Raw genomic sequence first — 23,953 nt, forward strand, 5'->3', positions numbered from 1 at the left:
ACATCTAGAGAGCTGCAGGTTGCAGACCCCTGGACTAGGACCTGGCAGACCCAGATTCAAACCTCAGTTCTGCCATGAAAGCTCACTTGGTGGTGCCCACTGGCCAGTCACACGCATTTAGCCTAGCTTACCTCACAGAGCTGTTGTGACATTAAAATAGAGGAGAGGAGAACTCTGTACATTGTTTTGAGTTTTCACTGGGGAGAAAGATGGGATATAAATGAAGTAAATAAATACTGTACCTCTTTTCCTGAAAACAGCAATTTAAATCCATACGTGTAGTAATCTCATAGTACTAATAGTTTAAAAATAGTAGGGAAGAGACAGTGGATAGCAACTGATAGTCTGTGAACATTCTTGAGCATATCTTCAATTGAGGATTCAGCTCTTTCTAAAACTGACTAGCCAGCCTGCTGTTGGTCATATACATATGTCTGGGTCGTGAAAGATAATGGACAGTGTATGGCACAGTATAAATACAAAGATGTAGCAATCAGACAGAAGGAAAGGTAAAGAGATGGAGACAGATGGATTGCTGATGAATGGAAAGTGAAGCTTAAGGCATCACTAGAATGAGTGTAAAGTGGGTACTAGTTGTTGGATAGGCCAAAGGAAATGTGTGGAGAAACTAGGGAGAACAGATGGAAAAAATAGATTGGAATGAGGTGGAGGATTGAGTGGGTGAGTGAATCATGGTGGTAAATGACTACTAGGGTTTTGTAGTTTGAAAATAAATGCTTGCTTTTTTCAGTGAGTACCCTTTCAACTGGAAGAGAAAGCATACTCAGGTCTAGCTGGATTTAGGTGCCTTCTAGAATGGTAGATTAAAATACCCGCAGTACAGTCCAACCACAGTGAAACATGTTTTTAAGTTCCACTTATTTAAATAAGAATGTTAAGTATGCATGCATGTACTTTCTTCCTCTGAAATCAGTGGAAGCTGGCAGTGCTTGGCTTTGGCTGGATTTTTAAAAACTTCTTTCTTTGCTTCCTTGTATCTAGCTTTTCTCCATTGTTGTGTTTGGCTCCATTGTGAATGAAGGCTACCTTAACCATCAAGATGAATCAGAGGAATTTTGCATTTTCAATCGCAACCAGGATGCCTGTGGTTATGGCATCACCGTGGGAGTCCTTGCCTTCCTCAGCTGCCTTCTTTACCTGGCACTAGATGTCTACTTTCCACAGATCAGCAGTGTCAAGGATCGCAAGAAAGTTGTGCTCTCCGATGTTGGTGTGTCTGGTGAGTTTCTTCATGGATTGGCACTGCTCAGGGTTCTGTAGGGAAGATAATATTAAGAAAATCCTGTATCACTTTAGACCAACCAGTCTTTAATTTCCAGACCCTATGTTGTATGTCTGATATTCTTGGCAGGAGTGGTATGGAATTATGAAGAAAAACCTTGTGTTCACAGCACACCCTTTGATGATACCTGACTTCTCGTTCTTTCTTCTTTTGCAACATCTTTCCCTATGTCAGTCTCCTCTCCCTTCAGTCTTTCTCATTATCCTCCTTTTTTTCTCTCAGAAATTCCCATTGTAAGTTTGCACACACCATTAAAAACAAAATCTCTTGAACGTAAGAATTTATACCCAAATCCATAAATGAGCTCCTAGAGTAATTGGGAGGGTGTCACAGGACTTTTCCTAGGAAGTACGGTTGACCTGCAGAACAAACCTCCACAGATAGTGAAATATAGGGGAGTGTAGAATACCTTAAGGCAGGGCTCTCCAACCTTTTTGAGTGCCTGTGAGCGCCTGTGAGCGCCTTTGGAATTTTGAGAAAGGGTGGTGAATGCAACCCATAGGAGCAGCGCCAGACACTAATACTTTTCTCCCTACTTTGTAGAAGAATAGCAGAAGGAGAATTAAAAAATGAAGGAAAGCCAGGGGGGATAGGAAAGAAGAAAGAGAAGGGGAAATTAAAGCAGAAAGAAAGACTGAAGGAGAAATGAAGTCATAAGATTGGATGCTACTAGTCTTCCTGATCTTCCAGTGGCTGCTGATGCTGTTGCATTTGTGGAAAATCCTGTCATTTGAATGAGGTCATCCAGTTAACAAGGCCAGCTTGACAAAGGCAGTGACCACTTTCTGAAAGGCTGGGTGGGTGCCAGTGGAAATATTGACAAGTACCACGATGTCCATGGGTAGGGCAACTCTGTTCTCTGGTGGTGGTTTTTTGGGGGGGGGGTGTTCATGTGTGTTCCTGGTTAAGCTTGTGCACAGATGAACTATGAGCGACACACTAGAACATAGTTAAGATTTCTCTGTGGTTGTAGATTGCTAGGGAATATAAAGTGAAAGAGAAGTTCAACAGAATTGTGAAGGCTAACAAAATTTATTTCAGCATAACCTTTTCTGAGTTGATTTATTTTGTCATATGTACAAATAGTAGTACATCCATAGCAGTTATTCATACTTAAAGTTATAAGCGAGAGAAGGACAGGAGCTGGAAGATATGTTATAAAGAAAAATCAGAGTTGGGGAAGCTCTCTCCTAACTGTTGAAGAAGGGGCAAAGGAGGATTAATATAACATAGCGGTAAGTGATAAAGAGGACAAGAAATGGTAGTACTTTTAGTACTAATAAAAATTGGTATTTACATAGAGCTTTTGGTAGTCAAATGAAATGAAAGTTCTACTCACATCCTGAGTTTGATCCTGCCAGAAGTCAGTTTCAGGCAGCCAGCTCAAGGTTGATTCAGCCTTCCATCCTTCTGAGGTCGGTAAAATGAGTACCCAGCTTGCTGGGGTGAAAGTATACATGAATGGGGAAGGCAATGGCAAATCACCCGGCAAATTGCCTGCCTAATAGATGGGATGTCACCCCATGGTCAATAATGACTTGCTGTGGGGACTACTACTACCTTTACCAAAAAGAGATCTGCAACATCTTTTCTGGCTCATAATGTTTATCTCCGCCCCCTTAACAACAACAGAAAACACTTGTAATGCATCAGACGAAATTGTTCAAACAATTTTTCTAAAGAGGGTAACCCCATGAACCTCAGGAGGAAAATGTCTTGTATCCAACCATGCAGTTCCAAAGACAGAAGGATATTTAAATTTTGGGATCCCTACCTTATGCAGCCCATTGTGCCTGCTCCACCTCCCACCCCTTATTTTGTCCTAGGGGAATCAGTGGACTCCAAGGAACAGGATAGGGTAAAGTGATGTTCTGCTAAAGGAAACCAAAAATGGCAGAAATCACCAACCCATCTAAGTAGAATTAAATGCCCGCAGGTCTTTGTCACTGTGTAGCTGGATATAGGCCGAAGCACTGAAACCTAATCTAGTACTTTTATATAAAAAGAAAGGAGCAATGTAGTCATAGCACAGAAAATAAATCATTAAACGGAAGCTCCCTATTTAACTTTTTTTATTCTTTGTAGAAGCAATAACTCAACTCTGCCTAAGGCTCTGAGATGCTCAGGAGAAAGGTGGATATATAACTATCATAAAGTGTATTCATAAAGAGCATGCTTGTTTTTGTTGAGAAGCCAGCCCTATTTCACACGCATACTGATGCCAGGATGCACACCATGCAAAGCATACCGTAAAACACTTATTCTGCTTGTCTGTTTCCTGTCCCCTTTGAAAATGTACATTCTTTTTGCTCCTGCTAAAAGTCATATTCAAGCAAGGAGGTCATACAGTGAAGGGTTGTTGTTTTTTTAAGTTCAAAGCAGTATTGATTAATATTGGCTCAGACACTACATCTCATTCCTTATGAAAGTCTATTTGTATATGACATTTTGATTAGAACAGCAGAGATTCTAGAGTAGCCTTGTAAATAGCCTGTTGCCTGTGATGAAGGACTATTGCCTGCAAAGAAACAGAAGGGAAATCAAAACCCAACCTGTAGGAACCAAAAAAGGTTAAGAAAAGCAGAAGGAATAGTTAAAATTAATAATATATACAATATGTCTTTATTGCACAGTGCTTGAAGAGATAATGTTAAATCAGTGTTAAATGCTTAAAATTATAACAATTCAATTGAAATTTGAATCTAAGGGTTGCATCTTCAGTGAGACCCAAATATTAGATTGATTGCACATAACTTGTTACATAGATTGACCTGGCGTGTTTTGTCCTGAAAGGTCTTCTTTAGAGGTCAGAGTACATAGACACATAAACAGTACTTATCAGTTCAAAATTATACAAAAGTCACAAGGAGTCCAGTAGAAAGGTTGATTATAAGGTTGAATCTTTGGATTCAAGCTTCTATTGAATTATTGTACTTTTAAGCATTTAACATTATTTTTGTATTGTCGAAGGCTTTCACGCCCGGAACATTGTTCTTAACATTATTTTTAAGCACTGTGCAATAAAGACATATTGTATATATGATTAATTTTAATTATTCGTTCTGCTTTCTCAAACTTTTTTTGGTTCTTAGGACTATTGCCTTCAAGCAGCCAGCTTTTTAAAGTCAGAAGTTTCCCTTTTCCTTTTGAAACTCTTCATGTGCCACAAATGGCAAATGTGGGTATTTGTATTCAAATAGGCTAGTGATAATTTTGTTGGTAATAACTAGAAATGTAATGTTCAGTTAGTTTAGCTTAGACGTGCTGGTGGACCTGGAGGCGCTAGTGGGAGGGAAAGCTAATTCTTCATGCTATCTCTACTTCCCCTCCCTCTGACCTATCTCCTTTATTCTTCCCCCTCCCCACAAGACCACGTCTCCCTATCCTCTACTTCTGTCCTCCTTATTTCCTAGTTGTCTGTCTCCTTTATATGTCCGCACATTTTAAAAAACTTGTTTAGTCCTCCCATTTTTACCAGGTTTGGATTTCCCTGCAAACCTGAAGTTTCCTGTAGATTTGTGGAATCATCTTTTTTATCTACGTGTGGCCCCATTGTGAGATATTTTGATCCACATCCTGGGATCAGATTTAGAATTAGATTCTTTATCAGTTAAATAAAAATTTGATTGACTCGAAAGGCGCTCCTTATAAATTGGGCAGCTGATATAATTTTTTAAAATTAATTTTAATACAGTCATAGTACTATAAATGACAAGTATCATTTTGGAAATGCATTCTCTCCTGTGTTTGTGGGAATGTGAAATGCCACTTCTAAGATGATTCCTGTTGAAGCTTGTGAAACATGTGTATCAGTGGGAAAGTCTGAGACATATTATTCATTAATGCTCCAGGGGGGAAAAAATAGCTCTACTAAGGCTCCAGAAACAGCTTGGCAGTTCCACTGTCTTTCGTAGAGATGAATAACAGCTTGCATTTAATCTTCTCAAGTGACACTTGTAGGTCCAGAAGTGATTTGTTGGGGACATTTGGACTCCAGCGTGGCAAGGTGCCTTTGGAGACGTAGTACATACTGCTTGTTGAGTTACTACCATGACTGTCAGGTTGCTCATATTTTCTTTCGTTAGTACGTTTTTCCTTATCGCCCATTCATTCTTTGCACATTTACTTCACTCTATAAGATACTAAAGGTATTAAAATGTAGATTCCAGACACTGCTGTAATCTCCTGTGGTTGATGATGTTGGTGTGGAGCAGAGAATATGAGAGCGGTGTTGTATTAGGTCTGGTTTGTTTTTCACTTTTCAGTTTTGTAACTAAAGCTGCAGTCTGTTCCGGGATAAATCTGTTCCCATTTGGCAAATTGTGTAAGTGTATCTGGGAACAGCTGTGACTGTATATTAGTAAAAGGTCTTATAATGCAGTGAAGGGTGATAATCTGGAGTGTGCTGCCATCTAATAGCCCCAATCCTCCTAGGCACAATGATATTTATTTATACCCCACTTTTCCCCCTAGTGGATGCCCAGACTGGCTTACAATATTAACTCCTTCTCAATTTTATTATTACAACAACACTATGGGGTAGGTGAGCTGAAAGTGTGTGACTGGCTCAAGATCACCCATCAATCTTTCATGGCACAATGGGAATTTAAACATGTGTCTCCCAGATCCTAGTATCTATACTGCGCTACCTCATGTAATAACACTTCCCTAGTATAAGCATACATACCTGAGAGTAAGCCTCACCTCAGTGAGATTTATTTCTGTGCATAGGATTGTATTATAAGCTATAGCACCGTGATACTCAGCAGCTTGGGAGTCACAGGTGGCTCTTTGACTTGCTACCTGTGGCTCTCCCACTGTGTAGCATAGGGTTAACCAGCCCCCTGCTGAAAGTGGGGAATCCCACACTTTAGCATCCAACTCTCCAGTGCTGCATGGCAAGTCAGCATGGCAAGGGCACTAAACTTACTCCAAGGCCTCTGGCATCCAAAACACAGTGATGTTATTTCCATCATGCACCAGAAGTGACATGTCACCAATGAGACACAGGCAAAACTTTGTGGTAAAAATGGCTTCTTCCATAGAGTTTTGCTCAAATTCCAGAGTGTCCCCATGGTTGTTGGCAACACAATGATGTCACTTCTGGTACATGCCAGAAATAACCTCAGTGTGTTTGGAACATTGGCAGTCTTGGAACAAGTTTACTACTCTAAGTCCCTACCCCCTGCCGGTTGCCAGGAGGTACCTGGCAGCCCTGTTGTGGAACCCTTTTCACATGCCAGGAAAGTGAGCAAGGTAGATAGGACCTGTGGTTGGCGAATGGCTCCCATCTAGAAATAGCCACTGCTGGAGGAACTGGGAGCTCCCCAACCTTTTTGAGTTTGTGGGCTCCTTTGGAAATCTGACACAGTGAGGGGGGTGCAGCCACAAAATAGCATCTTCCAGATGCCTTGGGCAATTTCTCTCTGCTCCTACCTGCTGCACGTCTTGCTGAGGAGAGAGTCGGAAGCCCTTCCACTCACTCCAGATACACAAAGACTGGCTGAGGTTCAGCTGTGGCAGGAAGAGAGAACCCTACAGGTGCGATATATTTCAGTGATGGTTACATATTTAATACTTATTTCTTACATTATAGTATGCATGTGCTTGAGGTGGTGTATAGGCCATACAGTGTTCATGTGCTCCTCTTGATAGCTGGTAATGGTGAATGTGCCTCTCTTGTGAGTTGAGGAGTGAGTTCCCAGCTACAGTGAGTTGATAGCAGCATTCAGTAAATAATTATCTGTGTAAGGGATCTGGAATATGGGAAGGACCATACGAGATCTGTCTTACCAGGTTGTTGTCACGATTACTGAGATAATGCACAAGAAGGTCTTTCAGTGTTCCCAGCATTGTATGATTGCTAAGATGATGGTGGTTGGAACTGCAGCCCAAGTACAGTGCAAGTGGATGAATGCTGTGGTTATGTCTGCAAGTACTATGAAGGGCTATGGTCCACTGATACAGGACACACCTTGCATGCAGAAGGTCCTAGGCACAAACCCTGAAAATTCAGATTAAAGTCTCTCTGGTAGCAAGTATTGGGAAGACTTTTGCCTCTCCCTGAGACCACCGAGAGTAGGTTGCAGTGAGGGTAGATGAAGCAAGATGGGCTTAGCATAAGAAGGTCGTATGTTCAGTCCCTTGGTAACATTGCCCTGTATATTTTATGAAAAGGAAGTGTTTCTTCATGTCACTCTGCCTACAAGTTTTTAAAAAGGAATAAGAGCCAGACATGGTGTGACACTGGGAGTTCTGTGAATGGAACTGTTCTTTTTCTTTTAAACAGGGACTTGATTCGGATCAAGCCTGCAGAACTGTATCAGTTCCTATTTGTGCTCCCAAGGGGGCATGTAGCTCTGTGCGGCTGTTTCAGATTGGGTTAAAGATGGGAAGGAAGGTTTAAAATTTCTTGTTCAAGATTCCAGTTGGAGTCTATCTCTATCTGTTGTTTATATAAAAGGGTCTGGGAGCTCCATTCATGGAATTCCCAAACGTCATGCCTGATTTGCCTGAAGATGTAGAAATATTTCTGTATCAAAGTGCAGCAAAGGAAGTGCCCTGAGGTACCAGATAGTTCCAAATTGGGCAGTGCTCCCAAGCTGTCCCACACTCACCAAAGCTTTAATAATGTATTTTACAGTTAAGAGATATAGTGGCTTCTGAGACAATTGAAAGTAGTTCGGGCGATGTTCTGCTTCCCACAGTTTGTTTGTTTGTTTGTTTGTTTGTTTATTTATTAAACTTATAGGCCGCCTCATCCCCGAAGGGCTCGAGGCGGCTCACAACATGGCTGTTCCAACAAGCAGCAAATCAACAAATCAAATCAACAAATCCACGGATCAGCCTATAAAACTTAAAAACCTATGCAGCAAATAGATTAAATAACTAAGTATTTTAAAACGAAAATTATTTAAAACAGGCACCCGAACCAAGGCCAAGGAAGGCAGGAGAAAGGTCGGGCCCGCGATGTTATCAATTGATCAGGCCCAACCAAAGATAAAAAGATGGAAATAGGCAGCCTCAGATTCGGTGGGGGGCAGTAGGACCACGGCCGGCCTCTCCAAAAGCCCGGTGGAGTAGGCTGTCGCTCTGCAGGCCTCATGAGTGAATCTCACTCAAGGTCCCGCAGGAGTCTCGGACAACGGCTGAGGTAGAGACATTCCACCAGGCAGGGGCCCAGAGCCGTGAAGGCTCTGGCCCGGGTCGAGGCCAGCCGTATCATCAGCGGGGCCAGGGGTCACCAGCAGTTCTTGCCAGTTAAGCCGAACTCAGCGGCCTCTGGGTGGGACATAAGGGGTGATGCGGTCCTCGTAGGTAGCTGAGGGCCAGCCCCATGCCGCTGTAAGGCCTTAAAGCGTCAGTACCAACACCTTGAAAACAATCCGGAACTCCACTGGGAGCCAGTGCAGAGCGGCATAGCACGGAGGGCTGATATGATCGGAGTATTCACCGCCTGTCAAAAGCCGGGCCACTGAATTCTGGACCAGCTTCAACTTAAAGATTAATCGCGGGAAGGTCCACGATAGGCGAAGTTACAGTAATCCAAATCCCTCGAGGTGACCGGCCGCATGGATCACATGATGGCTGCAGGTCGGACCGGGAGAGATAGGGGAGCCAGCCGCCGTGCCTCCGTAGCTTAAAGATGGGAAAGAAACGCAACCCGGGTGACATGGGCCACCTGGCCCTCCATTGGTAATGAAGAGTCCAGGCGGACCCCCAGGCTGCGTACCAGGGATGTCGGGGCCAACACAACCCCCTCCAAAATAGGCGGCTGAAAATCCCCCGGTCTCTCCCCCCGGCCCAGCCAGGAGGACCTCCGTCTTCGTTGGATTAAGTTTTAACCTACTCTGCCTCAACCAACCAGCAACCGACTCCAAACAATGCTGTAGAGCTGCAGGGGCAGAGGCCGCCGCCCCCCTCCATCAACAGAATGAGCTGGGTGTCATCCGCATATTGGTGACAGGCCAGCCCAAAACGCCGCACCAGCTGAGCAAGGGGTCGCATGTAGATGTTAAATAAAAGCGGGGAGAGCAAGGTTCCCTGAGGAACCCCACAACTAAGTGGGGCTCTATGGGAAGCCTCATCCCCGCACCATACCTGCTGACCCCGACCCTGGAGAAACGAGGCAATCCATTGAAGGACAGTGCCCCGTATTCCAGAGGCAGCCAGGCGGTGGATCAAAAGGTCGTGATCGACCACATCAAACGCTGCTGTGAGATCGAGCAACAGTTCCCTTTATGTCACCGTTTCCTCTGGTCAGGTAAGGTTTTGTAAGTTTGCTAATCAGCATGAATATCTGCAAAACCTTGTTTATCAGAGGTGAAAGTAGGATGGGTTGATGCACTGCAAGTAGCCATTCTTTTTTCAAAATAATTGCAATACTGAATGGAGTGGGGAGAGAAGATTGGGGTCTTTTTTATTTTTTGCAGCGTTATGATCTTGTGCCTATATTTCTGAAGAGCCTGGAATTATATGTGTGAAATGTGTCTGTCTCTCCTTGTGTTCCCTGATATTTATTATCTGCATTACTACCTCATGTAACATCCATCCATGGAAAGAGTCTCGAACTAGTGATCACTGAAAAATATTATATTAATGATTCTGTGGCATTTTTCTTCCCTTAAGAATAAGGAACTAGTCTTAGAATTTTGGCAAGATTCCAGTAGGTTTTTGTATAGTCTATAGCTGTAGTTCCTCTGCAGTGGATTTGAGACGTTCACCCTTCAGCCGTGCTTTCCAGGACAGTGTTTTATAACGTGGCTTAATTCTACAGAAGGCTGCATTTCAGGAATAAACAAACACATGACGTTACTTTTGCCGTGCCCAGCAGGTCTCACATGTCATGGATAATACCAGCTAAGAATTACACTACAGGCCCAGTGTTGCTGAAACTGTCTGTCTTTCCCCATTTCATAGAATGTCTGCTTTTCCTATCTTACGGTAGAGTTAAATTTTACCTCTGCAATTTCATGTTTCCAAATCTGCATTCACCAAGGTAACACAAATGCTGGGATGGTTGGGAAAAGGGGTTAACCCATACATTCTGATTCTCTTTTCTGTAAATATTGTCCACCAAGGTCATTTTGCCCTCAGCTGGGCTTAGTTAAGGGCTCTGAGCCAGACTAGAAAAAAATTCAGGCTAAAAAAGGCTGGAACAAGGCATCTGCTGGAGAAAATGCCCAGGAAGGGGGAGAGGTATGCACCACTTTCTCACCTGCCTTTTCCACGTGTTCTCTTGGTATGTTACTCTGCTTTGCACAAATGATAGTTCTTCTTGCCTGAAAAAATGCTTTGGGTTGCCATATATTAGTATTTGCTAGGGAAATGGAAGAATTGATACTTACTCATACCTTCTTTTTACCTTTTCTTCTTCTTCCTCCTCATTTTGATGGTGGTCTTTCAGGTTTGTGGGCGTTCCTCTGGTTTGTCAGTTTCTGTTTCCTGGCTGACCAATGGAGAGTTTCAAAGCCAGAAGACAATCCGATGAATGAAGGGACAGATGCAGCCCGGGCAGCCATTGCATTCTCTTTTTTCTCCATTTTCACTTGGGTAAGTAATGCAGCTAAGTAATTGTGGTTCTCCTTCCCAAGACATCCTGTTACTTCAGCTTCCAGTGCTATTACATGCAGTGCAGCTTTTTTTTTTTTGCAGGTTTCACAATCCAAAAGGTCTTCACATATATCCAAACATGTCACTGGATAGATCACGGCCAGAACTTTCCAGACAGTTTTATGTGCCAAATTTCATGTAACTTCAGTATTTGGTTGCTTGCAGAGATCTGTTCTTTGTGCCTCACTTACCATAGCATCCCAAGCACAGCTGTGTATGAACTTCATCTCCATCCTGGCAGGGCAGAGTGGCAGGACAACTCTCTGTCCTTAGGCCAAAGACAGATCTAAATACCTTGAATTTATTGTGGGTCTGCACTTACCAACAGGGCCCAATTATAATGTCCCTGGGCCTGTTCAAATTTGTTATTATATGGGCTCTCTCCATCTCCCTAATATACTCTCACAAGTCCTAGTTTTTCAAAATTATATTCCTCAAATGATTGTCATAAACTGACCATGTCATGATAATGGGCTTTGGAGCCTGGGCTCCAATTGGCCATGCTGGCAGGGGCTGATGGGAATTGTAGTCCATGAACATCTGGAGCGCCATAGGTTGGCCACTCCTGGTATAGGGGCTATTCCAGTGTCTAGGACATATTCAGTGCAAGCGAATGGCTTGTTTATTGTTTGTTAATAAAACTTTTGCATTCTGAAAACACTTTCTGTTATTATCCTGTGCTTTCAGTGATCTGGTTCTGCCCAATTTTTCAAGATTCTCTTTGGTGCTGCTTGTTACCTTTGGCTGGTTTTAAAACCTTATTAGGGGATGCAGCGTAATCAACTATATGTTGATATCACCTTATATGAGGAATTTTCTCATTTTCTTTACAGTGGGTGACCTAATTATTAGTGACCGAATCCCTTTAATAAACATTTTTTGCTTAAACCATCACACGGGAGCAGCCCAATCTAAGGTCTCTGGTACCCTACCCAAAATTAATTGGTCTCCTCGAATGACTCAGAAAACCATAGAAATCCTTTGTAACCAACCTAGTTTAAATTACAGAGCTTCCATTATGAATACAAATAACCCTTTGGAAAGAATAAAAAGATATGAAAAATTAGTTGCTTACATTGCTGAATCCCTCACCCAGGAGTCAGGAAAAAAGAACCAAATTGAGCAGGAATAATAGTGGCTGGTTTGATCAAGAATGTAAAGCAATAAACAGCCACATTTGAACTATTTATCGTCATTACCAAAACTCTAATGCTAAATTTCTCCCTTCAGAGTTTTTTGATCTTAAACAGCTCTTACAGCTTCTTATTAAAGAGAAGCAAAATGTATATATTAAATACAATGGGAACCAACTTTTGTACACTACTTTATCACATAACTCTAAACAATTCTTGTTACTGGTTGGTGGCAATATGTGGAACACTATTCCCTCTATGGCAAGCATCCCCACCTCTACTTGGTTGATCACTATTCAAATCTATTTTTTTAGGAGCTGACCTGCGAAATGGTTTATACTGGCTGCCCAGATTGGTCCCCCATTACTACTCAGGGAACTAAAGATTTAATATAGCAGCTGAAAACTGGGAAAGCCCCAGACCCTGATGCATTTATTGCAGAAATGCTGAAGGTACCATAGATCTTGACTGGTGGGCACCTATGCTAGCTGCTCTTTTTACTATGATAAATAAGTGAGGCATTATCCCTAAGAGTTGGACAAATGCAATAGTATCCTCATTTATAAAAAGGGTGACTGGCTGCCTGGCAGACATTAGACCAATTATCCTCCTGTTAGTTGTGGGCAAGTTATATGCCAGATATATTCTTATGAGACTAAGGTCTTGGATGTCCCTTCAGGGAATCCCTGGCCCTGAACCAGAGGGCTTTTGACAAGGTAGCTCCTCCCTGGATCACTGCTTGATACTCTCTCACTTAATAAATAAATATGTCTTAAGAAGTAAGACCAAACTATTCACTGCCTTTCTTGACTTGAAAGGCTCATTTGACTCTGTCTTGAGAGATCTTCAGTGGAAGAAAGTAGAGCTACTGAACATTGATAGTTGAGTATTGTTCCTCATTAAGAAGCTGCATACTTCTGCAAACTGCCAAGTCAAGTGCTCTCTGACAGGATCGCTCACTGGAAAGATCCCTATTAATAAAGGAGTTAAGCAGGGCTGTGTTCTATCTCCTTTTTTATTTAATCTTTTTAAAAACGACTTAGCTCCCTTTATTTTGGAAGTGGATGGATACTGTCCAAAATTATGTTCAACCCATGTGCCCATTCTGCTGCATGCAGATGGTGCTGTATTGCTGTCACTCATGCAAGAGGGTCTGAAATACTTGGTGAGATGCTGTGCTGAATATTGTGCGATCAGCAGATTAGAACTTAACTACGAAAAATCTAAGGCTCTTGTTTTTTGCTAAAACTGGAAGTTAAATGATCATAGCCTGGAACAAGTAAAACAATTTAGGTACAGTGGAGTAGCGCCAAGGGGTGGGGTGGGGCAGGTGCAATGCACGAAGCGCACTCTGGGGTGGGGTGGGGGGCGTGGCAGAGACACAGGCATGCCCCGGGCTCAGTTCCCCCTTGCTCTGCCCCTGTTTAGGTATCTAATGCATCCCTTCCAGTATAACACTTTGCAGACCCCCCCCATAGAAAATCAGCTATAGCTATAGCCAATACCCCTGCATGAGCTATTATCCTTTTTTAAAAATAACAGAGATAATCAGTTTGTCCCCACAGCTTTAAAAATCTTCAATGCTAAGATAGGCACTCAACTTTTAAATGGTCCCCCATTGTAGATTGGAGCTGCCGGCTGCTCAATTGAGCTCCCACAATCCACTTTTTAATGCAAAATCATGGGAATGCTGAGGTTTGTTTCTTATGCAGCCCTTTGTGTGTACAGCTAGAGCCTGCTGCCCCTGAAGGTAGCATTTGCAGTCATGCAGGTCTCCTTTGCAAAAAACGGTGAGGCCTTCCATTGACACTCCAACAATCCCTTTCTTCTTTTAGTCCATAGGATGCATTTTTTAAACCAAGGAGGTCTTGCTGAATCCTTTCCCTCATTAATGCCCATTGTTACGTCCTGTTCTCTCCCTACAGAGCACGCTGACATTTCTGGCTTATCGGAGATTTGGAGACATTACCTTTCAGGAAGAATACAACACACTGTTCCCTAACTCTCCACCGCTGCTGCCCTAATGCTAGTGTCCAGAAAGGTTGGGCATAGCAGGGAGGAAATTGTTGGAGTAAAAATGTTTCCAGCTCCACGCTGAGGGGCAAGAAGGAAGATGAGGCAGAATTTTTTTTCTAGAGAGTGTTTGCACAGCTAATGTCAGGAGGATGAGATGCCTTGAAGTCGGGGAGATCCTCTACCTTCCCTTTAGTGCTCCAATTGCTGAACATAGAATGTGTCCTGTTCACCTTCTCTCTTCCTGCCTCTGTGCCTCTCTCCTCAGTTCATGCCAAACAACACCAATGTACTTTTCTGTCAGCCTTAATATGATTTAACTGCCAACGGGCATTGCCAAAATACACTTTGTTCTTCTACTCTTTCTCGTGTCTTTCTGGTTTGCTCTTCCCCTAGCACAAATTGAGGGTGTTGGGAAGGCAGCTGGTGATCTCTGAGCCTTTCTCCCCCTAATTTTGCCAAAGAGTGTAGCGAAAAAACTTTCTGTAATGAGGCTGGGCTTGACCACTGGGCTTTGATGGTTCTTGTGTGTTGAAAATGCCCATCTGCCAGTATATCCAGTGTCCCAAGGACTACTAAAGATGAGTCTACACGTACAGGGTGGGTGGCCTGAAAAAGGAGCTGAAACCTTTCCTCCCAAGCCATTCTAATGCCAGCATAACAAAGCATGTTCTGTACTAAGGCCAAAACCTGCAACGTATGTAGGCTAGCCCTGAAAATAAGCACCATGTTCTGTCTGGGGATTTCGAATATGCACATCATTATTATTTTTGCTGTCCTTTTTAAAATAGTGTGAGATACAAGATGGTAAGGGGAACAGTTGCTTGGGCTCACTCTGTGGTTTCTTTTCTGAACTTGTGCTCTGTGGGGCATGTTAAAATCTTCTTCCTGTTTTTGAATGTCTTTAGGTTTGACTTGTTAATAATTCCAGCGTCTCATGCACTAATGATGTCTTGTGCACTAACCACTACTAATTCTGCTTTTGTTTCTCCTTAATATGTTTCCCCTCCCTCCCCCTCCATATTTTCCTTCTTCCCATTCCCCCACCCCACCCCCAACATTTTTCCTGTGTTGCCACATACTCTTTTTAAAGGTGGGCCAGTCATTTCTGGCATTCCAGCGGTACCTGCTTGGCGCCGATTCGGCTCTCTTCTCCCAGGATTACATGGACCCGAGCCAGGAGGCTGGCATGCCTTACGCGCCCTACACAAATGAGGATGACACTACAGCTAGCATGGGGACGTATCAGCAGCCTCCTTCAGTGGATGCTTTTGATGCTGACACACAGGGGTACCAGACACAGAACTACTGAGAGCTGTTGGGAAGCTCTTCTCCTTTTCCCTCCCCTCTGCCCAGTCTTCTTTGCCACCAACAAGCCAAGGTGCAAAACAGACACGTGTATTTTGGAGCGACAGGTGGCTCTGGGCCACCCTCCAGCCTTCTAGAGTCTTTCTTTTTAATTTCATAGTTTTTAAAACTGGAAAACCTAATGCCTCGCTGCTCCTCTACTGAGTTTGAATGGTTGAATCCAAAGTGTTTCGTGGTATATTCTGAAAGAGACAACCTTTTTTCTGTTTTTATAGAAAGCTGCTCTAGGAAGAGATTTGCTTCTTATTTTCTGTAAGGGGAAAAGACGGAAAGACCTGAAGGCAAAATAGCTAGGTTGGAGTAGGCGACAGAGATGGTGCCAGTGCAAGCAGCAAAGAAAGAGAACAAGGCTTGGAGGGGTAGAAAAACTCTATGTGCCGGGTGACACTATGTGGACGTGCGTCAGGCAAAGGTAAAATGATGCAGGAGTCAGTGGAGTGTGACCATGATAGGCATGTAGGGAGGGGTGTCAACTAGGCCTGAGATTACCTTTTCACCCAACTCAACTTCAAGGCCTGCATCAACTCCAACTTGATAGTTCTAAACAAAGGAGGACTTGGTCCTCTCTCAACTGGTTAATTCTTATGGCTATTATTTCCATATTAGAATGCATTTTTGACCCAGGTAATCTTGATCTGCATTCTCTCCATGGGAAGTTGGCCATATTCCGCTTCTGTCATAAGTGTGAATTGCAGTTGGCCAATCTCTCCCTCAGCTTGCTCTTTGGAGTGCTGAGAAAAGGTGTTTAGAGTATGTGTGTGTTTCAAGGGTATATGAGAGAACTTGCTAGCACCATTAACACGGGCAGGAACATGTCAGAAGGTTGAACAGGAACATGGGTTACTTAAAGCATAAATTAAAAGTCTAAGCCTTGAATTTAACTTATACGTTGAAACCACCAGACTAAATAGTCCTTAGTGTACATTAAATAATACAGATAAATATCCGCAAGTTGATGACGTGCAGATCAGACCACAAGCACAGTAAACAGGAGCAAACACATTTTGGCCCAATGGGCCTTTTTCAGGTCACTAATACTTAGATACACACACACCCAAAACTATTATTGGTGTAATAAACAAAACTGCATGTTGACAGTGTGACGTTGTTTGGACCATGACTCTCGGATTTCATACCAAGATTTTCATCCTCACATAAAATGGTATGGTTGTAATTGATAACTAGTTTTAGCAGTTCATTCCTTTATGGTATGTATGTCTACATCAGCCAGCAATCTGACCAGATAATGATAATGTAAATACTGTGGCAACACAGTATTTAATCAACCTCTATTTTGGCTTTTTATACCACCAATTGTTCTTGGTGTGTATATTTATCTGTGTATTAGTGATCATTGAAGAAGGCCGATCGACTGAAAAACATTTGATCCTCTTTACTGTTTATTTGTATGGAATGAACTTGTGGATATTTATTTGTATTATTTTATGTATATTGATGACTACTTAGTCTGGTGGCTTCAATCTGGAGGCCATATTCAAGGCCTGTTTTTAATTTATATTTAAGTGCGCTGTACAATAAATTGATTTATTATGTTTAACACATTTTTAACATTGTTCCTGCTTAACTTTTGTGGTACCTAATTCAATTTGGGTTGGTTTGTATTCCCTTTTGTGTGTGCGTGTGTATGTATGTGTATTCAGGAACATATAAACCAGTGTGTTTTGACATGTGGAACTATGGTTTATAAATGCTCTAACCCATAACCTGCTTGATACTGGACAAAGTGTAGAGTTGAAATTGCATGGACTCTCAAAGCCAAGAGCGAGGCTGTCTTCAAATTTGAATGCCCAATTAGTGAGACTTCCACTAGGATTACATATGGGCATCTGTGATTGGGAGAATCTCTGTTCATCAGTTAAATGGGATGAGTTTTTGATGTAGCAGTGCACTTGAAAGATTAGTTCAACATGCTAGAATCCCCTGATAATAATAAACTGTCTTGGCTATGTGAGTCAAGCCTCCATGGAACAAAATTATTCTGGATATACGAAGGCACACCAAAATAATTCCTCATTTCCAAAACCTTTTTGTGCTCCTATATGGAATTTGTCCTCTGTAGCCAAGAAAATGATGCACTGGAAGGGAAACAATTAGAATGGTTCCCCTAGTAATAAGCCATACGCCACAGGTCATTGGGAATTGTTATGCAGTCCTATCCTTCGCAAGATCAAAGGTTAGACCCGCTCAGTTGAATGGGGTTTACACCAGAGCGTGGGTGTGTATAGAATTGCAGCTATGGGATGTTTCTGTCACTCCATAAGACTTCTAAAGAGAGATGCCAGGATGAAAAACTGCCTGGAAGATATATTCACAACAATAGCCGGTCCCTATTAATAGGGTAGTAAATTCACTTTGTCTACCAAGTAGTGAAACAAAACTTTTCGACCACTTGCACTTTGCCACATAATGTTGGCTTAAGTGATCACAATCCATTGTGTTGTGTATTAAAATGAGGAGGAAAAAAACTAACTGGGTTGACTTGAAGGAGAAACTAGCTTTAAAGGTGGTTAAATTTTGTCAACCCTTTGAGCCCTCTGGCATTTACACAGTGGGTCAGAGGCCTGTGTCTCTCTTGCTTTCCTGGTGTTAAGGGGGAAGACAATTTAGTTCTAGCGCAGAGCAAACTATGTCACACACCATTGTGGTCAAGAAGAACCAGCCATAATTCCCACGGTGAATGTTTTCCTTAGCTGGGAGGGAAGACAGTTGTGTTGGGTGAGATCAGCTACCATGCTTAATATCCCTCCTATTACTGTGTGTTTTCTCTGTTTTCTTTATCTGAGCTTAATCCTTCAAGAGAATCTTTAGATGGTTAAGAGAACCACAGAGAACAAATTCTTTGCACCTTAAACCCCCTCCCCCAAAACCTGCTGGAGCACATTCCCAAAATTACATGCGTTGGGATTAATCAGTTTGGAATAATCAGTTTGGAATATCTATCAGCTAATGATATTTGCTATTCCATTGGTGAAGTTAATGGACTTAGAAATGTGTAACTTCTTAGGATGGCACCCCAAATAATAATACACTCATTGAATTCAAATATCAGGTGGAAAAATCTTGACAGCTCCTTAACTGTGTGTCTGTTCCTACCAGATGCCACTGAACCCTTAATCCCATTTTCTTATGAGTAGGGAAATGTAATCTTGGAAGTGATCCAAAGCAATAATATGGTGAACTGCTGCATTCCTCTGGTCTTAGTGCCTGATCCTGTACCCAATTCACACTAAAAGGTTAGTGGTCTAGCTTTGTGCCTCTCTGGACCTGTGTATTTTGGGGTCAGCAGCTCTGGCCTTTTCATACATTCTGTACTTCTAGGGAAGAATTATGCCTAAAAATGATGATGCAATAATGTTTCACGTTATCATAAAGTAAGGCATTAGAAGGGCAGAGTTTGCAGTGTGACCTTAGGCCAGGGGTCCCCAGTCTTTTTGAGCCTGGGGCCACTTTTGGAATTCTGACATACTAGGGAGAGTGTAGCCACAAAACTGCTGCAACAGAAGGCAGAGCCAGCCATAGCACAGCCGCTGCAGTTTACCCTCAGTTCCACAGAGAAGATCCTTGTGCTGTGATAGAGCTGCTGCCAAAGCAACATTTTAAAAAAATGCTTAGAAAACTAAATCTCCAGTGGCCAATCAGAAGTGTTGCTGAGCTGAAGCTCCACCTGACTTCACCCACATTCTAAAAACACTTGATTGGCACCAGGAAATGTGTTTTTTGGTGCCCACAAGTACCACACTGATGATCCCAGCCTTAGTCAAGTGCTTGCTGTATAGCTATAATGATGTAACAAAGAGCTGACTGGTACTCTTACAAAGAGCTTGTCTCATCACCAGTGGCGTAGCACCAAGGGGACAGGGTGCGCACGTGATGCACCGGGCACACCCCGGGGTGGGGGCTTGGCAGGGGCGCAGGGTGCATGCATGTCCTGGGCACAGTTCCCACTCGCTCCGGCCCCGCCCATCACTATTTGTCAAGATCTGTACCCCCGACATCTCTTGGCAGCCTTTGCTACTCTTAACAGATACTGTGAACTTCTCCTGTCACAAGGGTAGGCCAGACTGAAAACTCTTCAGTACCTGTTTAATGCCTTTGTTTATGATGTGCCAGGGCAGAAGTCCACACACAGTGCAAATAGCCAATATGCTCTTAAGCATTTAACGCCTGAAGTTAAGGGGAGGGTTTAAGATTGGCGACTAAAAAGAAAATAGCTCTTGTAAATAAAGTGTTTAAGGGAATAGACTTGAGGAACATTTTGTTTGTGTCCCCCAAAGCATACATATATCTGCAGAGGTGCAGGAGTATGGTGCTAACCATTAGGAAGATGAGGAAGAGGGGCCCAATATGAAGGCCAAGGTTAAGAAGCAAAGCACAATTGTAAAATTTCGAGCCACTGACAGAAGTTGATATGACCAGCTGTATGTCTTTGTGTCCATGGACTTCAGTTTCTCAAAGCAACTACAAAATTTATTTAGTTTGTTAATTGTGTCTAGCATTGCCAGCTGGCTTAGAGTAGAAAAAGTCCCTTTAGCAGAGTCTCAGTGGGATGTTATTTACTTCTATACCAAGAAAATCTTTAACTGTCCATTTCTACACTTTACGCTTCTATTAAAGGGACAGAAATTTTCCCCAGACCTGTTGGCCTCCTTACTTGTGGCTGATCTTTCCAGTGTTATAAAAATTGCTTACTGTGGCCAATTTGTAGCTGTTTCCCTTTTTAAACATGAGGATTTTGATTGAAGTAGTAACTATTTTGATAAGTGCTGTGTGTCTTTGGTGATTTCCCCAAATGGATGGCTGCCAATACAGCACAGCAGCATAAGGGCTTCCACCTGGTAGATTTCCCCACAGTTTCTCTTCCCCAGTCACTCAGCAGTTATTATTCTCCCTCTACTCCCTAGGCCAGCGCAGATTTTTAAAAAATTGGCCACTGAATATCCATGGGACAGTGTGAGGGAATATGGCTGATGTGTGGGTAGGAAATCCATATTTTTCTGCAATCTTTCCTAACCTAAAAATTGGCCACTGAATATCCATGGGACAGTGCGAGGGAATATGGCTGATGTGTGGGTAGGAAATCCATATTTTTCTGCAATCTTTCCTAACCTTTGCAACAAAACAGGTTCATGAAAGATCAGAGGAGAGGTGGGTAAACCCTGGGAGGTGTACAAATGCAACATGATGCTGCAAAGTAGCAGTAAAAAACAAACACTGCTTCCCAGCAACATTGAACATAGGGCAAATAACCCATGTGAAAATAATATTTCTTCCACAAGTAACTAGATAGGAAGAGGGAAGTATAACAAGGCAGAATTGTACCAAAATGAGTGACAGACTGCTGGGAATGTAGATATTCTTTAGTGGATTTTGCTCATTTGTTTTCCTCACAGCCTTTGACTTTGGAGGCCATGGAACTTTGGTCAAGGAGTGGAATGGGGAGAAGCCGTTGTAGTAGTTGTTAGGGCTACCCCCGTTATGCAGTTTGCATGGTGGTGTGTATGTGGGGTCTGCAACCTGCGGCTCTCCAGATGTTCATGGACTACAATTCCCATCAGCCCCTGCCAGCATAGCCAATTGGCTGTGCTGGCAGGGGCTGATGGGAATTGTAGTCCATGAACATCTGGAGAGCCGCAGGTTGCAGACCCTTGCGGCTCCTTATATGGTGAGCGGCTAGACTAGGTTAGTGGAGAATGAGAGGGGGTATAGTGCATGCTGTTGCGAATGAAGAGAAACTAAGACTGTCTCTGTGTCCTAACTGAAAGTAATACTACGATGAGGGAGGAGGAAAGGTTCTCCACCTCCCAAGTGACTGTCTCTTCTATTGCGATGACCTAATATTTAGGCTTGAGGGTGGGTATTTTACAGAGTGGGTTTTTTTAAATAACTGAGGTCAGGGAGCGGTCCTTCATATTAATGTCTCCCCCTGGAGGGAAAAGAGAGAATCTTGGGAGTGGAGGGTTGGGGGGTGGAAAATCCCACATTGTTGTGAAATTTCATTAGTGTTGGGTGCATGCTTTCATGTGTTGTGGTGGAACAGGAGATGTTCTTCTCTACAACATCTGCTTGCATGGATTTTATTGGGGAGGGGGGTAGGCCAAGACTTTCAAACTGGATGCATGCAAACTAATTATTCCTCTCCCCTTTTAAACACCAACTTTATTGTCACAAATGGCTGGATTCCTGAATCAAAACAGGAATATTTTCTGTAGTTCCATGCAGTGCCCTACACAGGACCATTCACTTGTCCATAGTCAAACTGGGAAAAAAAATTATGGCCACAATCCAGCAGATAGGTGTACTTAAAAATATTCATGACATGTAAATGTAACATAAGATGGGACATTATTCACCTGGGTAAAATGGCATCTTTTAGAGATCCCATCACTAAATAAGGCAAAAGAGATATTCCGGCTAGCCTGAAACAGTTTTGCAACAGTGAAACAGCACTGGGATATGGCATCAAAACAAATTTGATATATATATAAAACAAATTAGATATGGAGCTGGAGCTGGGAGATCCAGGTTCAAATTCTCCACTCTGCCATGGAAGCTGGCTGGGTCATCTAGGGCCAGGCAAACTCTCAACCTAATTTACCTCACTGGATTGATGTGAGGATAAAATGGAGAACAGGAAAATCATGTAGGAAAATCATGTAAACCGCGTAGCAATTTATGTAAATTGGGTTGGCAATTGACATATAACGTAAATCAGTGATGTATGTGGTCCCCAAAACACTTCCAAAATCTCCCTTCGAAAATATATCGTGCGAAGGACAAATGTGTGTATATTATATGCACCAAACAGGTACAGCTCAGTATAGGTCCCAGGTACATGTCCTTGAGTGTGCTTTCTATCCTACTTTATATGCCTACTTTGGGAAATGTTTTTTCCCCTAGCTACTGCTGAATTAGGTGAAGCAGCTTTAAAATGAGATTAAAGCACTTAACTGTGCTGTAAAATGCCACTCTCTTGTGTGAATGCAGTAATAATATATTCAGATTGAGAAAATGAAAAGTGAACGCACAAACAGCAACATTGTTAACAAGCATTATCACCATTCGGGATCAATCTCTGCCAAATAGTACAAACCAGGGTCTGCACAGTTGGTGAGCCACTGAGCCAAATGCAACCACTGGTCGGTACTGAGGAATGCTGGCTGCTTGATATCTCCCTCCCTATGTTGCAAAGCCAGAGCAGTCAAGACCAAAGATGGCAGATGACCAAATGTGACCTTCACTTGAATTGGTGGTCACAATTTGAGCAGGCAATCTGTGCTCTTCAGTGCCCTGCTAGGAAGGGAAGTACTGATTGACCTTATCCACGTATTCTGAGTTAGATGCTATTTTGCCGTGCAAGCAAATAGGCTGGAACAGACCTAGTTTGTTATTCCAATTTCTTAGCTGTTGCAGGTGCAGTAAGGTCTCCCCTTGACTCTTAAACATGCACATATGCTTACTTCATTCATGTTACCTCAGTCACCTTGTGAATAATGGGGAAGCCTCAGTACTTGATCCTGCCATCCCCCCCCTTCAAAGTGTACAGGTGATCTTTCAGATACCAGAACAGACGACTGGAACATCATTGAGAAGCTAAATCACTGTTCATTTTGCCTCATGCGTCACACAGACCATTTCTTCTGACAATCTGTACAGCTCCTGTGGCAACTTCATTGGAAATCTCTGCACTCCCTGTGCGCAGCATTACTGCCTGTGTATAGTATATATATTATATATAAAGATGTATAATATAAAACTATTCAAATATATATTTATACATGTGACAATGAAAGGGTGCCCTGGTCTATACAGGATCCCCAAATGTCCAGTTCCCAAATGACCTGCTCTCTTTAGTCTGTTTCCTCCCAAGTGAACAAACATAAATCCTGCCATTTTGGCACCTGTGTTTACGATGTCCTGTATATTCGTGGTTTTAAAAAAGTGAAGGTGGTAACTACTGGTGTGTCTTATCAATAAAGTTACATTCAAAAGACAAAAAAACCCCAATATGTTGTGTTTGTCCCATTCTGCGTTTTTAAAAAATGTATCATATACCTGTATGTGTTTTACAAAGTAGTGAACACAGACATGATAGATACACACAAAGTAAACCTCAGGTATTCTTCCTCCCCCTTCAATACAATATAAAAATGGCCCAGCTCAGCAATTCTCTCAAAACCATTCAGGCCGGGAAATTAACCAACTGATCTAGTGGGAGTTCAAACTATGGCGCTCTGCAGGGAAAAATGGATAACAACACTTAAGTACAGTTGGGACAGTTCAGAAGTATCCTCATTTAATTTAATTCAAACGAATCTTTCAGCTGGGTGTGTTTGTGAAATAATATTTCTGCTTGCCATTACTGGCACCTTGCAATAGAACCTCAAAGCCAAACTCCACTAAACAACAGTCTAGGTCTGTGTTTTTTAAGAAAGATTTTAAACATTAATATGACAAGAAAGGATTATATACACGGAACTGTTAAAAATTAGGAAATAACTATTTG

The 23,953-nt window shown here is 42.5% G+C and overlaps 1 protein-coding gene across 2 annotated transcripts in view; it reads left to right on the forward strand.

Moving 5' to 3' along the window:
• SYNGR1 (synaptogyrin 1) overlaps positions 1 to 23,448 on the forward strand; it is a 39,045-nt gene extending 15,597 nt beyond the window's left edge. Inside the window, exons 2-4 of one of the 2 annotated variants that reach the window (XM_048501927.1) lie at positions 1,003 to 1,240; positions 10,710 to 10,855; positions 15,155 to 23,448. In XM_048501927.1, the coding sequence (XP_048357884.1) occupies positions 1,003 to 1,240; positions 10,710 to 10,855; positions 15,155 to 15,373 (603 nt within the window). In that variant the 3' untranslated portion in view covers positions 15,374 to 23,448. Of the gene's footprint in view, positions 1 to 1,002; positions 1,241 to 10,709; positions 10,856 to 13,973; positions 14,421 to 15,154 lie in introns of those variants that run through there. The other variant, XM_048501928.1, reaches the window with a different exon arrangement.
• The last annotated feature ends 505 nt before the right edge of the window (positions 23,449 to 23,953 follow it).

The sequence above is a fragment of the Sphaerodactylus townsendi genome, linkage group LG06 (genome assembly GCF_021028975.2).
Source record: "Sphaerodactylus townsendi isolate TG3544 linkage group LG06, MPM_Stown_v2.3, whole genome shotgun sequence".
In the NCBI taxonomy this organism is placed as follows: Eukaryota; Metazoa; Chordata; class Lepidosauria; order Squamata; family Sphaerodactylidae; genus Sphaerodactylus; species Sphaerodactylus townsendi.